Consider the following 16,380-nt stretch of genomic DNA (forward strand, 5'->3'; position numbering starts at 1 on the left):
TTTGTGTGTTGAGATTAAGCAAAGTTTTTAAAATTTCGTTTAGTAGAACAATCTTCGTACATCTTTATCTTCATCTACAACCAAATTCCTTATTTCTAAGCTCAAGTTTTTATTAGGAGCTTCCCAAAATCTTTTCTTTGTCACTCAAAGCACTTCTTTTAGTTCCTCGTCCATCAAGCAGTCTCTACAAACTTTTTAGGAATTTTCCAGCTTCCGTTCTTACTTTTCTGTAAGCATAATCTAATTTTTAGATGCTCCAAATTATCTTATCATGAGATCCAAATACTTTAATTGGTTTTCTCATGTTCCATAATGTCTCCGAGATTTTTCCTTGAATTTCTGAAATATTTGGAGTATTTTTCATGGCTTAAATCATAATTCTGGACTTTTCTAGGATTATTTTGTTCGCCAAATTAATTAATTTCGAAAATAATAAAATCTTTCATTTTATACCACGCTCAAGCCCATGATCTCAATGGTCAATGTCTTTATTTACTAATGGGCTTTAATAATTAATTAGGCCTATTAGTAAAGATGGAGGTTGCAACATCAATTAGTACCATATTGCTAGTTGATGTGGAAGTGGAGAGTTTTTCTCTCTATATATATGTACCAACCCATTGGGTTAAGCACACCAAAACTACCGTATTGGGAGCCTCTAGTTTGAGAATCCCTAGGTAGTAAATCAGATTTTTCCCTTTCTTTATCTACTGTTATATATCTCTAACCTCTTGCGTACGTCACCATCGCCCATAGTTGAAGATGCTTCATCGAGATGCCATGCCCTAGGGAGCCGCGCGCTCTACACAACTACATCTCGTCATTGTCTTCTCGGCACCAAAGCTCGTTGCAAGCATGGAGTTTTGGTCGGCTGCTCGTTAGAACTTTGGTGGTCGTCATCTAGTTTGCTACATCCATCGGCAGGTGCATCGGTGAGAATTCCATCCACACGTTCCTGTCTTCATCATAGGTGAATTGCAAGAGCTGGATTGCTCTGACTTTCTGTTCCTTTTCCACGCCCTATTGCAGCCCTCTGTGCGGCACGATCATCCTCCAGTCTTCGAGCAAGCAAAGACATGTCTACGTATATGTGTGCATAGCAGCAGGTCTTGAGCAGCACGTACGTCTCCCTGGCGGTGCACGCACTCCTTGCCGATTTTCTTCTAATCATCTACCTCCAGCCAATGGTGATCTAACAATTTAATTATTCAATCTATATTCTTTCAAATCGGTTGGTCTCCAACTCAGTGCCTATTAAATTCTGCAACCAGTTCCATCAAGAATCTTCGTAGGGTGCACGTAATGGCTAAATATATACTGCATGCAAGGAAGGTTTGGCCATGAAGAATTAGAATTGCCACCGTACGTATCCGCTATTTTATCGTTTTATCTCTGTTTTGCTCGGGATTTAGTGGTGTTAGATTTGTCGATGCAAGGAAGGCATTGTTTATCCTATCACATGTTTATATAGTTATGATTAAAATATTAAGTTGATTAATTTGCATGAAACTAGTTCTGTAATTAAAATGAAACATAGGATAATATTGATCTTTTATTGGTTAATTGTTAACTTGATTAATGGCAACGTAATGATATTTTTAAATTGAATTTGATTAGTTTAAACATATCCTTATATACAAAAATTCAAACTAGATGCTCTCACTTATTTACTTCTTTTGCAAATTAAAGTTTAAATGGCTTAAACAATATGGGACATATGTTTATAAATATAATATGATTAGGTGTAACTTACCTTTTAAAAAATTTAATTTGTTTTGATTAATCTTAACCAATACTACTCACCTAGTTTTTTTCATAATTAATATTGTCAACCTTGTAGTCATCTCTTTTCTTTTAAATAATATAAAATTCAACCGTATTTCCGATGACCTTGTGTTCGTAGCATTAGTTCTCTCTTTTAGTACGTTATTTTACCTTGTGTGGTGTATTGTTCTTAGTCGTTTCTATTTATTGCTTGTATGTGTGCCTATGTGTGGTGCTTGCTATGAGTAGACGACAACCATTTGTGGGCGCTAAAGATCTGAAGGTGCACCAAAAGCAGTTTTGTGAAGATTTGGAATTGAAGAAGAATCTAATTTTAAGGCAAGTATAGCATTTGGGTTTTATTTCTGTGACCATGATCATGTGACTAGATTAATGTTAAGTAATAAATGATAAAAATGACTTTTTAGCAACTTGATGATTTATCTGTAAGTGATAACCGGGACAACAGTGCAACCATGAGGGCTATAATGGCTCTGGCTTTAGCTCAGTATGAAGACCTTTTCTAGCTTGTTAGAGGTTACCCGAAAGGGCGGAGGGGCTGAACCGTTTTGGGTATAGTGCGAGCCCCTGTCCTTATGTGTATAGGCTGCGCGTCATTGTGCCATTTGGAAGGGGGGTATCTATATCTGCGCGCAAAGGAAACCTTGCGGCCCTAACATGTTAGACGAACTTTTGAAAGGCTTCATAGGAAGGGGGTTAAGAGATTAGCTACCTCGGGCGAAAGGGTAAATCATGACTCATGGGTAAAGATGTACAACCTCTGCAGAGTATAAAACTGGTATACTAGCCGTGCTCACGGTCATGAGCGGCCTTGGGGATTCTTGCATCGACGATGATGATTCTTGTGTGTTAAATATGCTCATTATTTATTGTTTAATGCTTTACATTATTTATATCACATTGATCATGAGATTGTGGGATCTATACAATCTAGTTGCTATACTTGTGGAGTTCGACATGGACTCACTCTTGCTATTTCCCCCAAACCTCAGGAGAAGTTTAGGCTTGTGATCAACCAGTCAGTTGGATCCTGTAGAGAGAAGTTAATATCCGAAGTTGGAGTTGTCTATCCGCTGTTTGCTATTAAAGGTTATCTCTTTTATACTAAGTACGTTATATATTTATGCATTTGTCTTTTGATATTACCCCTTATTTGTAGCTATATGTGAGATTTGACTTCTAAGACTCACATATGGTGCATATCTGGTTTTATTCTTAAAATCGGGTATTACAGCCTTAGCCGCCATGAGCTGCGCGAGCGGATCTCTGTCTTGGCTGCCGCAAGCTGCGTGGGCGCAAAGCTCTGTCCCGGTCGCCGCAAGCTGTGTTGGGCGAGCTCTGCCCTGGCTGATGCTAGCTGCACGAGCGGATGCTTCTTGGTCTCCCCCTTTTTTTGAGAACATGACGTAGGCTCGTATTGCTATAAGAGAGAATATAGTTTTGGTATAACCCTATGGTAACCTTAAGCAAGATGCAAAAAGTTACCGTAGGACAGGACATACGGAACACAAATCACCGGCTCGAACGATGTAGCTGTAAAGATGTACTAAGCTAGAAGCCTAGAACAAACTTTGCCCTACTAGGAGAATAAGCGTGCAAGGACCGCTAGGCAAGCACAGTGAAGAGCGGGGCAAGCTTGTTGTAGCCAGCCGCGATCGACGCTTCTGCCTCGTTTCTAATTCGTAGCAGCACCTGGGAGGTCGATTCGCTGATCCCATCAAAAGGTCGACGATTGCGTTCCTTCTAGAGTTCCCAGGACACCAGCAAGACTAGGTCGTTGAAACCTCGCCGAAACAACGTCGGCACCAACGTCCTTGACCGGAGCCACCAATGTCCGATGAGTGCATCCGGGCTGGGCGCAAGTTGCTGCATGTTAGCCCTCTACAAGATGCGAAACCAAACTTCCCTGGCGAAGACGCAGGAGGCAAGCAGGTGGTCGTTCGTTTCATCGCCTTGCCCGCAAAGTGCGCAGTCCTCGTTAGACTGTAGGCCAATGGCGCATCCTCCTCTCTGCCGTCCACAATCGACCGCAAAGCACCAGCCAGAAGAAGAATCTGATCTTTGAAGGAACAAGCGCTTTCCATACCTCACGAGCACCAGCAAACTCCATGGTGCCAAAGAGGAAGGCGTGGTAAACTCCATGGTGCCAAAGAGGAAGGCGCAGTAAGGTACTCTGATAGTTGAAATAGCTGCAACTACATACACTAGTTGCTTTATAGTTTCAAGGAGAAGCAAATAGTGCTCAAAAAAGATCTAATCGAGTATATAGGCAACACTATAGAAATAAAGAAAACTATACAAAAACCATTGCAACTATATATAATATAATTATTATAAATTTTGATAATCATGCTGCTCTTATTTATGTTTGATATATTTTCTATCAAATAGCCACACAATAGTACACGAAAAAATTATTTATATATAGTTGATCTTAGCTGCATACAAAATATTAAATAGCTTAGAGACGATGAGCAGATAGACTATGGGTTGTATGACCTATCTTTATCCCTGTTTGTATGATAAATTCGAGATGCTTAGAGACAACTTCCGTCTATGGGTTGTACATGCCCTTACATTACTTACATGCATCATTAATTGTACCATATAATATGCCTTTTTTCTCGAATACCCAAGGGCATTACATATTTTTGCATAAGGAGAATACCACATAATATATCATAGAATTCTTATGTTACTTTGGTCTTGTTTAGTTCACCCAAAAACCAAAAACTTTTCAAAATTCTCCGTCACATCGAATCTTGTGACACATGCATGAAGCATTAAATATAGACAAAAACAAAAACTAATTGCACAGTTTGTCTGTAAATCATGAGATGAATCTTTTCAGCCTAGTTAGTCCATGTTTAGACAATATTTGCCAAATTAAAATGAAAATACTTCAGTACCCAAAATCAAAAAGTTTTCGGAACTAAACAAGGTCGTATTTTAGGTTAGAGTGAGTATTAGAAAAGCAGATTCTATGATGTGAGCATTTTTTAGCCCATACTAATATATAGCAGAATGCTAATACGATGGCTTCGATCGAGTTGTTTTGTTGTGATGCTGGATGGCATGCATATTCATGCTGTGCGTTTCTACTTCTTGTAAGTGGAATTATGAGTGAGACGAGTGAGAATGAACTCCTAGCTGAGTATGTCTGTCCGGCATAGAACTAGTAACTGATACGACATAAATAAATAAAATGTGGAATAAAATCCTCGTTCTCATTAAAATAGTTATTCACGTGTAGGAGTACTTATTATCATTAGGATCGGAGCATATATGCACGAGAATAAATCCCACACTTGCAGTACTGGTTACGGGAACACGCACAGCACCTAATGAATCGGATCGACAGATACGACATGCTTTCCAACAAAGCTCCTATATATCTTGCATTTCTTGCATGATTATTATCTTTTGATTGTTGCCTTTGTTTTCGGTGGCTAATAAACCGTATAAACGTATTGATCCCAATCTTTTATCTATATAACATAGGGATTATTCCAAATTAATAGGATGTTTTTGTAGAATTCATCCAATGCAAATAGTCACATTACTGTGTAGAAATAGTTTTTACCAATGGGATTTTCACCACCAGTTCGGTTAAAACCATTGGTGAAATATATCACCGCTGGTTCAAACAAGGATAAATTTTCGTGCCCTTTTGGATAAGAACCAGCGGTAAAATTAAATTTTATAGCTAGTTGAGAGGAATGGCTGATCTGATGTTAAAAAGTTGCTTGAAGCAGCCTATGTGTTTGTTTTTCTCCATAGTGTATTTTCTTCGAAACGATGGTACATAAATGGAAGCTGTGCACCGAGACCTATAGAGAACGACGGTCAGAGAGCACGCAAATCCTCAACCCATGTCCATCCTCTCTATCATGCATGTGTCTCCAACCCTCTCTCTCCTATCGAATTACTTCTGTCTTGCTCTCTAACCCTCCCTCATGTTTTCCACTGGTGCCCCCATGGAGTCCCCCAGTGGCCAGCGCATGGCCCTCAGTGCCTGGTCCTGACGAGTGGCCTTGGCACCCTACCACCTAGTGGTGCCTCCTCCCCCCGCGCACAAGAGGAGGCCCCTGTGGTGATGCCTAGCGTGCAACCCTATCTTTTGGCCTCCTAGATATGGTTGCCCAAGCACCTGGCCCCTTGCCTAGGTGAAACTTCCCTCCATAGCAGTGGACTCCAGTGCACAACCATGGCTCCCCGACGAGCAGTCTCAGGTGAAGATTGCCCGACAGTATCGCCACGACATGCGTGCGACACCCTGTGCGGCCATGGAGGTGCCCACCGATGTGCAGGTGGGGTGGTCGCACGTGCGAAGCCCAAGGAAGGCATCAACATAACCAAAGCCCTCACTTCACCTTCACCTTTGCTTGGTCCTTCCAAACCTTTTCATTGCTATCTTCACCCTCTCAAGCCATCTGCAAGTCACATTATATCTTGAACCAACGTTAAGCTTCCATTTTGAAGTTCAATAGCAATATTGTCCATGTCCAAGCCATATTCAAATAATGTCCATCTTACTTGACTTCATCTTCTTTTGATCATATATCTTGATCAACATCAATATGGTCAAGCCAATTCATGATTTCTTATATTCCTTTCACTTTGGCTTGACATTTTAGAGTCCAAACACTCACTTAAATATTTATATCTTCATACTTCCGACTTGATCAAATCAATACATAGTGATTTCCAAATCATTATCTATAAAATCAAACTAATATAGACACCATCTCATATCCATTACACATTAGTCTCCTTTGTTATTTGAACTTCGATAGCCATTTCCTCACTTATGCATTTTTTACTCATTCTTCAATACTTGATCAAAGCCAATCTACAATCAATCACTTCTTGTTCCTGCAAAGCAAGCCATCTATATGAAACCCAACCATACTTGTTCCTCTCATGCCTCATTTCCTATTTGTCAAATATGCTTGCTTTCACATGATGCCATGATATCCCACAACATGGAAGTCATTTTATCAAACCCATTTACATTGTTGTCTTCTGCTTGAATTAGATTGTTTCCATAATCCTCTAACAAAACAACAAAAAGTGATCAAAGCATCATGATCTACTAGTCCATGATCATTTCGGAGTGCCATACATAGCAAATTCTAAATTATTTCGGTATAAATTTGACCATTGAGCCAAAATATCACTTAAATATTTAGTCAAGTGTTTGGTTAAACTATGCACGATTCATCGTCTCACTATACGCAATCACAGGTCAGCAGGAAAATCATTTTAACTTCATCTAGGGAGCGTTGGACCTCTTTGTCTTAAAAAGGGAGTATTATACTTTCCCCACCTTACAATCAAATGTATAGTATGTGCAAGGCGTGATTATATTGTTTATATTTACTCAAAAATAGTAATTACTTTCTCCATATCTATAAAGAAAGTCGTTTTCGACAATGTTTGGGTCAAACATTGGGAATATAAATCATGAATAACTTTTAAGTTATTGAGTTTAAAAATATGAATACCATATGAATAGATTTATCTTGAAAAATACTTTTATAAAAAAATACACATACCACTTTTTTATAAATACTTTTATAAAAACAAGGAGTCAAAAATAGGTTTTGGAGAACGTGTTGCTGTCCTAAACGATTTTTTTATAGGTATGGAGTGAGTACGTTTCTCACTAGAGTCATGACTCAGGGCCAGTGTTCAACTGGTAATGACTATGCGTGTATCCTTGCTAGAAAATCAGATAGTAATCTGTTTCATGATAATGTAAGCTTATAATTTGTGATGTAACTGTTACCACTATATATAATACTCCCTCTGTTTTAAATTTTAAGACATTTAACTTTTTCTAGATTTATAACTTTTACTATACACTTAGATATACACAAGATACATAGTAAAAACATTATAATGTATCTAAAAAAGCTAAAATATTTTATAATTTGAAACAGAGAGTACTAACTATTAAACTGAGTATTATACAAAGCAATTAACTAGTGGGAAGCAAGAGGTTTTCTATTTCATCACAGTAAATAGTAGAAAAAATATACGTTTTTCTCAAACAATTTGTCAGGAATAATGTGGGGGCAGACACGCATGACATGACCATCGTACCCTGACTCAAGAAGCCCCACTCATCGCAGTCGCACTTAAAGTTACAGACTCACATACATTTCTCGTTTAACCTTTTCAATGCGAAGTGAGAGGTCAATAACAACGAACACCCCCCCCCCCCCCCCTCCTAAAAAACTGTATGTGTGCAACGGTTTTTTAAGGAAATAATCTAGTCCTTTCACGTCAACATCTGGATATATATTGTGATAATTGATTGATGGTGGTAATAGATTGAATTCTTCATCACATGAGCTTGTGTGCACAACTTTGCAACTACTCCTAACTCCAGAATGTATGCACAAGAGAATATCACGTATACTACACACACAGCACAGAATCGCGATCAGCTGGCATATCGTGGGCTCGTGGCTGCAGACTTTGGGGCTGTCTTCCAGTTGGAGCAGCTAGCACAGTGTTGTGCAGGAAGAGCGAGGGGGAAGAATTTATTGATCAATTGAAATCTGGAACTGAGGCAGAGCGCGAGAGACGTGATCTTCACTCCAAATTGGTTTCTGCCCTACACCCTGACTCCTCCTGTGTCTGAGCCTGCCTGCCCTGCCTGTCCGCGCCACCACCCCGGCCTCTCCCTGCGACCCTGCATCATCCTATCAATCTATCTATACCAGGCTATAGCTGGCCGGCCGCCTCTCTCTCTCTCTCTCTCTCTCTCTCTCTCTCTCTCTCTCTCTCTCTCTCTCTCTCTCTCTCTCTCTCTCCTACACTTCACCCACACAAAAAAAATAAAAGAAGGGATATATATATATATATATATAAATATATATATAAATATATATATAAATATATATAAATATATATATATATATATATATATATATATATATCAGAAAATTGGAGAAGAAGAGACTCTTCTCCTCATCAGCTCAATATATATGGTACTATAGGAGCTGTAGTGTAGCTCATGTCCTTGTCAAGGTGTAGGTAAGATCGATAGAAGGAGTACTAGTAGTAGAATAATAACTATCTCACCTTTTGGTAGAGAGGTCCTAATCTTTTTTTTTTCTTTTGCTGCTCCGAGCCGAGATCTTCTTTTCCTCCCTCCTCCGGCTCCCCCCGGCCGGCCAGTGTAAGCTTAGCTAGCTGCACACAGAGAGATTGCCGAGATAAGATCTGCACTGCCGCCCTCTTTTGCTTGTCACTTTCACAAAAGAGAGGCCGGCCGGCTGCATGCACCCAGGCCACCAGCAGCTACTACTATTAAGCAGCTTGCTGTGGTGTGGTGTGGTGTGGTTCTATCTGCCTGCTGCCTCCTGCTCCTGCGGACGGCCGGAGTCGTTGTGCTTGTTGTGGACGCACAGGGGTTGGTTCCCAACTTCGCCTCCCTTGCGTTGCGCCCAGCATATGGCCATTAAATCTTTTTCCTCGACAAGGCCAGCCGATCGAGTGAGAGCTTTGGCACGGGGGAATCGCATCGCATGCAGCTGAAACCGTTCGGTCTCTTTAATTATTAGGTGATTAATTAGTTTAGTGTTTCTCTTTTGATTCCTCCTAGCTAGTATAGTAGCTAGCTTGTTCTTTCTTCATTCTTTCCGGCTGTAGGGAGGAGAGGACAAGTGAGTTTGCTCAAGCTGGAGGAGGACAAGAACCAGTTGTCCAAGGGCTTGGACCCTTGGAGCAACCCTACCGCCGCCACGGCCAGCACCCTGCACTACCTGCTCCAGGAGAAGGAGAGAGCGCAGGCGCAGGAGCAGCTCCAGATCTACCACCAGCAAGGATTCAGCAGCTACCTCCAGCACCACCACCGGAGGCAGCAGCAGCAGCAGCAGCAGCAGCAGTCGAGGGCGGCTGCAGCAGGAGCCGGCGCCGGCGCCGATGGCGTCAGCAGCGGCGAGTCGACGCCCGTGGACGCCCTGGCGACCGCATTCGGGGGCGGCCGCATCGTGCGGTCCGCCGCCGGGCGCAAGGACCGCCACAGCAAGGTGTGCACCGCGCGCGGCCTGCGCGACCGCCGCGTCCGCCTCGCCGCGCACACGGCCATCCGGTTCTACGACGTGCAGGACCGCCTAGGCTACGACCGCCCCAGCAAGGCCGTCGACTGGCTCATCCGTAACGCCAAGGCCGCCATCGACGAGCTTCCGGCCGACCGGGCAGAGGGGCAGCCTGCTGCCACGGAGGCAGCAGATGCCACTGAGCCGGCCGAGCAGGTGACGTCGACGTCGTCCTACGGGTTCGGCAACCCCAGTGGCGCCATCGGCGGTGTGGCCGGCTCGTTCATGCCGCATTCTGTCGGCTCCGCCGATGGCGGCGTCTCCGGCTCCGGCAACGTCAAGTCTTTGTTCCCCTCGTCGTCGACAGCCAGCACCACCCCCACCCAGGACGAGTACAGGGGCTCCCCGCCGGACCTCCTGTCCCGCACGACCAGCAGCCACCATCCGCAGGAGCTTTGCCTCACTCTCCAGTCTACTAATAACCAGCAGCACCAGATCTTCAGCCATCATGTGTCCCAGAGCCACCACGGTATGATCTCTGGTGCAGGCGTCCAAGGCTGGTCGGAGCACGGCCAGAGAATGCCGTCGTGGCATGCTGCTGCTTCGGAGAACAGTAGCGCGGGGGACGGCCGTGGCGCCGCCGGCAATGGGGACAGCTACATGTTCGGCGTGCCCCCACGGCATCAAGGGCTAGACCACCAGGGCCAGCTCTTCTCCCAAGGGGAACCCCTTCAGTCCAGTGGCGGCTGGCCGTCTGCCCGCGCCTGGCTAGACCCTCTCGCCGCGATCCACCAGCCATCGACGATAGCTGGGCAGGTCGGCGGCTTCAGCCATCTGGTTGGCGCCGGCGCCGGCGGGTTCATGGGGTTCCTCGCGCCGGCGGCGGCCCATCAGCGGCTCCAGGGCGAGGAGGAGCAAGGAAGCGAAGCAATGAGAGAGTGATGAGCGTGCTTTAACTATGAGGTAAGGTGTGCGAGCTTAACACACACACTGCGGCTACTCTTCATTGATCTGGTTGGTCATCGATCAGCTGTATGTCATTTCATGTAGGAGTTTGTTTAATTTAGGTGCTGGAATTTCGCATTATTACTTATTAGCTGCTGCTATATTCAATCATGCCTGTATAACTAAGGTTTAATCAAGTCGTCGTTCCCTTTGAACTAGACAGCCGCCGTTACTGTTGCATTAGTGGCTAGTGGCTACTACTACCTCTGTTTTATTTCAATAAATATTTCTTTTTTTTTCCATTTCCATGATTCTCCCAGCATGGACAAGATGTGGTGACGATGAGATAGTCGAGCCGATGTGATCTCGACGGGTTTCCCCCTTTGGACCTTTTAATGTTTCTCTCTTCTCACCTCATTATTCTAAGGAAGATTCCGGCCTGCCTTTAGCCACAATTTGAAGGTTGTCGCCCCGGCCTAGATCCTGATTCCAGAAAGCAGGCAGGCAAAGCAGCAGCTGATGCAACTGCAGCCTCCAATAATGATACGTATAATGTCATAGGCGATGCCAGGGCCGGGGCAGCAGGAAGGAAGAAAGCGGCGGCGGCAAAAGGGTTCGAGCAAAATAAACAAAGAACACGAGCCGGCACCGGCAGGCAGGCACAGGGGCAGCTGAATTTAAAATCAGTTTAGTCCCCTGTAGCAGTTAGGAGTTAGGAGTGCAAGTGCTGTGCTGTTTGCTTCTGATGTCTCCATGCCGATAATGATAGCTAGGGGGCCGGGGGCCGGGGGCCGGGGCCGGGGCTGGGGCAGCTGGGCAGCAGGAAGAAGAAGGCGGCCGGGGGCGGGGAGCCGCGGTGGGATCTGCGGACTGCGGCGGCCGCTCTATGAATTGCATGCCTCTATTATTGGAAGTGGTGAGTGTGGCATCTTTGCCCCCTCTTCCCCACTTTCCTCTTTCCTTTGCTTTCACTGTGTGGGGGTATCTTTTCGCTCACCAGAGACTGTGAATCTTCTGAAAATTGCATGTATGGCATGCCGTACCGGCACCCCTGACAACTGCATGAAAGGCGCCAAAGAGGGGGGCGCTGGGACAATAGCATATCAACGTCCTGCTAATTTGGCAGTGGCTCGGCGGGCGCAGACAGAGCTCGCCGCGCCGGTGTTTGTTTCTGGTTGTTTTTATTAGCCCTAGGGAGTAGGGACTTGCGGCTGCTTTGCATGTCAGCCTCCTTATTCCTGTGAAGCATATCTTGTTCATTCCCATGATGCGTCAATCTGTCATTGACCTATGCAAAAAAAAATAACTGTCACTGAACTCGCAACAATACTTTCCCTGTTTAGATTGAGAATGAAAATTTTTTAGGTGTCACATCGAATGTGTCGGAAGAATATCGGAAAGAGTTTTTAGAAACTAATAAAAAAACAAATTACATAGCTCGTCAGGAAACTGCAAGACAAATCTATTAAGCATAATTAATCTATCATTAGCACATGTGGGTTACTGTAGCACTTAAGGCTAATCATGGAGTAACTAGGCTTAAAAGATTCGTCTCGCGATTTTCAACCAAACTGTGTAATTAGTTTATTTTTTTTATCTACATTTAATGTTTCATGCATGTGTCCAAAGATTCGATGGGATGGATGAAAAATTTTTGGGTGAGTAACTAAACAGGGCCTAACAGTGTTAGTTCGATTGATGGAACAGAAGTACATACTTCCACCTCATTAATCCACATTAGGTCATCTTATATATGTTATCTCTTCGACCAGCCACTACCAAAATGGTGGAGTTTTCCTAGTGTTTTTAGTTAGTAATAAAACACTACCACTAGTCAAAACACTAGAGAATCCTCACTAGGAGACATTTACTAGGGAAAGTTTATACTAAATTTTGAATGCTAAAACACTAGGAGAACCCCACATCACTAAGAGAAATTGAAAAATTTGGTTGTGAGCGGGCCGGGAACACAACGACGCTTCATAGATCCGAATGCTTCTCAAAGATCTTTTTTTCCCCCTGCTCATATGCAGACTAAGTTACACGGATACGGATACGTGTATCAGTATCCGAAGGATACAGATACGCGGATACGGCAATTTCCTAAAAAAACCCGATACGTGGATACGTTTACTATTTAAAAAATAAAATTAAAATAATAATAATAATGCATGTCTGAATTTTAAACTGGTAACAACAAAACATCACAATGAACTACTCAAGAGTATTATTATTACAACATAGCAGCAACAGATTCCTATTTGGCTATTCCTCATTTGTTTCATTGTCATTGTCATCCACAATATCAACCGATGGCTCATCCAGACCAAAAGACACCGCTTGCAGTTCAGGTTCATCAAGGGACATATCAGCCACTTCTAGAATGCCAACACCACCAAGTGAATCAAAAGAATCCCCTCCTACATCCCACATCCTTGTTTCTCCTGTCTTGTATGCATCAGTTCTTCTTGATAGATGTCTCAGATTTGAGTGCACAAAGACCAAATCTTCAGCACGCTCTGGAGTTAAGGCATTTCTCTTGACACTATGGACAAAGCTATAGGTGCTCCAGTTTCTTTCACAGCAAGAAGATGACGCTGGCTGGCTAAGCAATTTCATGGCCAAACTCATCAATTGGGGAGCAGACTGTCCATGATTTGTCCACCAAGTCATAGGGGAAACAGCCCATCTATCATGGATTGAATCAGGATCATTAAATTCTTCTGAACAACTAGAGAACCTTGAGTACTCTTCTTTTACTTTAGCCAATTCATCTGACATGGGAAAGAACTTCTTGAAGCAAACCATCCTCATTTTTGATACCTCTTTATCCTTGTGGGGTGGTTCACGGCCTGGACCTTCTTCAAGCCACTTTTTGCTATAATATCTGCAATTAGCAATTCAGCAATATGGTTTTAGTGAATGAAAAAAATCTGCATAGACTATTCAAGTGAATGAAAAAAATCTCAATGGCAATTTGTACCTTGGATTAAGTGAATGAGCTAAACAATGAAGTGGATTATTTCCTTTTGTCCACCTAGCAATCAATATGTCATAAATAACCGAGTACAAGTCTGATTGCTCATCTTCTTGCTTTCCCTCATATCGATATATGACTTTCTTCACTTTCTCTATCATTGAATCCCACATCTCATAAACTAAGTGAAGACATGGTGTGTCGGTGTCTGTCAAACGAATCATTTCATATATAGGAGTAGTGATCTTAAGAATGTAGTCCACCTTGTCCCACCATACATCATTAAGTATCAAGTCCTTGACAATTTGGGCTGTTGGAGTTGGAGAATCATCTCTGACTTCTCTGTACACACTCCATTTGTCACTAATCACCATTTGTTGAAGGGCTGATTTTACCTCAACAAACCGCTTCAACATACATACAACAGAGGCAAATCTTGTTTCAGCAATAGAAAGTAACTTCAAACGGCTGAACTCATTGAACATTGAAAGCCGCATGCCATGATTCATAATGAAATTCTTTATCATAGCAGCCTCAGTTTTAACATCATGTATAAATTCAAGTTGCCCCCAAGCAAATAATTCTTCATCAGAAGGATTGTTTCCTATTTTAGGTTCACATATACTTTTCAAAGCAAGATTGAGGGTGTGCACAACACATGGTGTCCAAAATATGTTATCATACTCAGATTCTATTATGAGACCAGCACCTTTGCAATTTGCAGCATTGTCTGTAATGATTTGAACTACATTATGTCGACCTACTTCTTCAATTATGCCCTTCAACTTTTCTGCAATGTATTCTTTGGATTTGTAATCACCTTCACAATTATCAGCCCTCAAGAACATAGGTGACTTGTCAGAAACAGCAACAAAATTAATGATTGGTCGCCTCTGAGGATCAGACCAACCATCAGAGCAGATTGTGACTCCCTTCTCTGCCCATGTGCTCTTTGTGCTCTCCAACAAAGTCTCTATGTGCCTCCTTTCTTGCTTCAAAAGTCCCTCTCTAACTCTGTTGTAACCAGGAATCACATAACCTTGCATGTTGCGGCTGCAAGCAAAGGTAAAGGCTTCTCGAAGATATGGATTTCTCAGAAAATTGAAAGATACCCCTCCAGAATAAATTGCTCTACTGATTAAAGCATCCAAGTGCTTACGGTCTTCCAAAGCCCAAGCCTTTTCCAATGCAGAAACAGGCCCTCTCTTGTTTCTCTTTTTGCCGTCAGTATTGCTTGAGGAAGGAGCAGTAGGCAAAGAAACAGTTCTTGACTTGGATCTTTCCACTAGATTCTTGCACCTTTGAATTTCCTTCCTCATTTCACTAAGCATTTCATATGTAACATTAGGACATTTACCTATTCCCTTTCCTCCCTTCTGCAGCAAATGAGCTTCAACTCTAGTGTAACTACTCAGTTTTTGCATTGGACAGTACTTGCAGCGCCACATAGCATTCCCTCCACCAGTTCTAGGCTTCTCCAGAATGGTGACATGATCCCAAAGTGGAGCCTTGATGTCTGTTGTATTTGTGGCTGCAGATCCTATGCTATGACTAGCACTTGCACTAGCGTTGCTCATATTTGGAGATGCCATCTACTGCATACAAGAATACAAGCAACAAGAACTCACTAACTACAGATCGAGGGGGCAAAGAAATTCGTCACTGGAACCACAAGATGAGGAACAACTGAAGAAGGGGATGCTATCACGGGAAGAGGAGATTGAGAACAGAGAAGGGAGTGAACTCACAGGAGTTCCCCGGATCCACGTCGCAGGGATGGAGGCTCGTCGCGGTGGCCGCCCGGTGGCCGGCAGCGGAGGCGGAGGCGCGTCGCGGTGAGCGAGCAGGCGCTGGGCTCGTCGCGGCAGCGGAGGCGGAGGCTCGTCGCGGAGGCGCGTCGCTGGTGGCCGGCGAGCGAGCAGGCGAGGCGCAGCCGCGCGGGATGCGAGTGCGACGGCGCGACGCGAGCGAGCAGGGGATGTCCAGGCGTGGCGTCGGGGATAGGATATGCCCCTGATATTGGGCTGGGCCGTATCCCCAAGGCTGATACGTATCAGCCCACGTATCAGATAATTGCGAAAATAATAAAAATTCGGATACTTCCAGGATACGTATCCATGCCGTATCGGACACGTATCCGTATCCGAAACGTATCGGATACGCGATACGCGCCTTCCTGCAAGTATCCGTGTAACATAGCATGCAGACTTGCAGGACGTATAGTGGAATGGGAAAGCTGCAGTTAGAGAGCAAAGCATGAAGGGCTTACTGTAGTATTCTCTCTCTCTCTGTCTCTCTCTTCTGCTTCTGCGCCGTCGGAGGAGCTCAGCTTGCTCAGAAGACACCACACCGAACATGTGGTAGATAAAAGTATGGCACACAATGATTGCGGGCTCTCTTTCCCATTTGAAGATGCTGAGGATAGGTCACTTTCTACTGCCGCAGAGCAGATCCCCAGTCGCTAGCTATGGCCACTCTCTTTTGCATATATATAGTGCTCGCAGACCGTTGTACTTTGTCGTTGTTGTAGCCTGTACTCAGTAAGAAAAAATAAACTAAAATACAAGGCATGCATGCTGATTACTGCAAGTCTGCAACAACGACTACGCCAACACAAAG

The 16,380-nt window shown here is 43.7% G+C and overlaps 2 protein-coding genes across 3 annotated transcripts; one reads left to right on the forward strand and one right to left on the reverse strand.

The window, feature by feature from the left end:
* On the forward strand, positions 6,072 to 11,086 carry LOC8075598 (transcription factor PCF7). The gene is made up of 2 exons (XM_002456326.2): positions 6,072 to 6,095; positions 9,420 to 11,086. Exons 1-2 carry the CDS (start codon positions 6,072 to 6,074, stop codon positions 10,779 to 10,781), a joined length of 1,386 nt encoding a protein of 461 aa, XP_002456371.2. The 3' UTR covers positions 10,782 to 11,086.
* Positions 13,035 to 15,543, reverse strand: LOC8072088. Of its 2 annotated transcripts, XM_021455792.1 has the most exons (3): positions 15,510 to 15,543; positions 13,768 to 15,356; positions 13,035 to 13,671 (listed from the first exon to the last, which is right to left on the reverse strand). In XM_021455792.1, exons 2-3 carry the CDS (start codon positions 15,351 to 15,353, stop codon positions 13,050 to 13,052), a joined length of 2,208 nt encoding a protein of 735 aa, XP_021311467.1. In that variant the 5' UTR covers positions 15,354 to 15,356; positions 15,510 to 15,543; the 3' UTR covers positions 13,035 to 13,049. The 2 variants fall into 2 exon arrangements, with proteins under 2 accessions (XP_021311467.1, XP_002458511.2); XM_002458466.2 differs by lacking the exon at positions 15,510 to 15,543 and having other exon boundaries at positions 13,768 to 15,455.

Source organism: Sorghum bicolor, chromosome 3 (genome assembly GCF_000003195.3).
Source record: "Sorghum bicolor cultivar BTx623 chromosome 3, Sorghum_bicolor_NCBIv3, whole genome shotgun sequence".
Lineage (NCBI taxonomy): Eukaryota > Viridiplantae > Streptophyta > Magnoliopsida > Poales > Poaceae > Sorghum > Sorghum bicolor.

Bases quoted from the DNA above. Each gene is read 5' to 3' on its own strand.
- LOC8072088 (XM_021455792.1), bottom strand. From the start codon at position 15,353: ATGGCATCTCCAAATATGAGCAACGCTAGTGCAAGTGCTAGTCATAGC. The intron at 13,672-13,767 runs GTACAAATTGCC...TGCTAATTGCAG, and splicing joins GCTCATTCACTTAATCCAAG to ATATTATAGCAAAAAGTGGC.
- LOC8075598 (XM_002456326.2), top strand. From the start codon at position 6,072: ATGGAGGTGCCCACCGATGTGCAG. The intron at 6,096-9,419 runs GTGGGGTGGTCG...TATAGTAGCTAG, and splicing joins AGGTGCCCACCGATGTGCAG to CTTGTTCTTTCTTCATTCTT.